This window comes from Penaeus monodon, chromosome 24 (assembly GCF_015228065.2).
Source record: "Penaeus monodon isolate SGIC_2016 chromosome 24, NSTDA_Pmon_1, whole genome shotgun sequence".
In the NCBI taxonomy this organism is placed as follows: domain Eukaryota; kingdom Metazoa; phylum Arthropoda; class Malacostraca; order Decapoda; family Penaeidae; genus Penaeus; species Penaeus monodon.
The window spans coordinates 35,005,479-35,006,128 of NC_051409.1; the positions used below are offsets into that span (position 1 = coordinate 35,005,479).

Below are 650 nucleotides of genomic sequence, written 5' to 3' on the forward strand. Positions count from 1 at the left end.
TTTTTCCTCTTCTTTTTGGGCCTCATTCTCTCACCTTTCATTGGGCCTTTTTTTGCCCTCAAACCCAATTTTTTGGGTCCTTGCCACCAAAAAGAAAAATATTGTCTATCATTGGGGGTAAAAAAGTTTTTTAAAAATTAGTGTATGTTTGTCCTCTCTTATGTTTTCAGTCCCAAAAATTGCTGTTTGGGCTTTGTCCTTTGCTCTTACATTTATTTATTTAGATAATTTTTGTTTCGATAAAATTCATTGTTCGGTGTTAAGTGTAAGCCAAGGGTTTATTTAAAATGCTGATTTTTTGGGTTTTTGATTTATGCTCTTTATCAGGGAAACCCGTGTAAATTTTACTTCCTATAGGGCAAGAGGGAGAGAAATAAGTAGAGGATGTTAACATAAAGGTGATATATTATGCACTAAATCTATGAGAATGTGTACATGAATATTTAGAAAGAGTTATTATAAATTCTCTTTACCTACGCTTGGAAAAATACCAGGACTTTGTTCCTCTCCTCTCAGGTATCCAACCAATGTACTGTTGGGGGTCAACAGTGAATGGAGAGCTGGGGGTTGGCGCCCCTGAGGTAGAACAGCTGACACTTCCGACTGTCATGGACTTTGCAGAGTCATGGAATGTCAAACAAGGTAGGCTT

The 650-nt window shown here is 37.1% G+C and overlaps 1 protein-coding gene across 1 annotated transcript in view; it reads left to right on the forward strand.

Annotated features, from left to right (window-relative positions):
* The window catches only part of LOC119588740 (probable E3 ubiquitin-protein ligase HERC4), a gene marked incomplete in the record, with an annotated part of 34,030 nt that overhangs the window by 3,996 nt on the left and 29,384 nt on the right, over positions 1-650 (forward strand). The window contains 1 exon segment of the mRNA XM_037937381.1: positions 517-642. Within this exon segment, the coding sequence (XP_037793309.1) occupies positions 517-642 (126 nt within the window).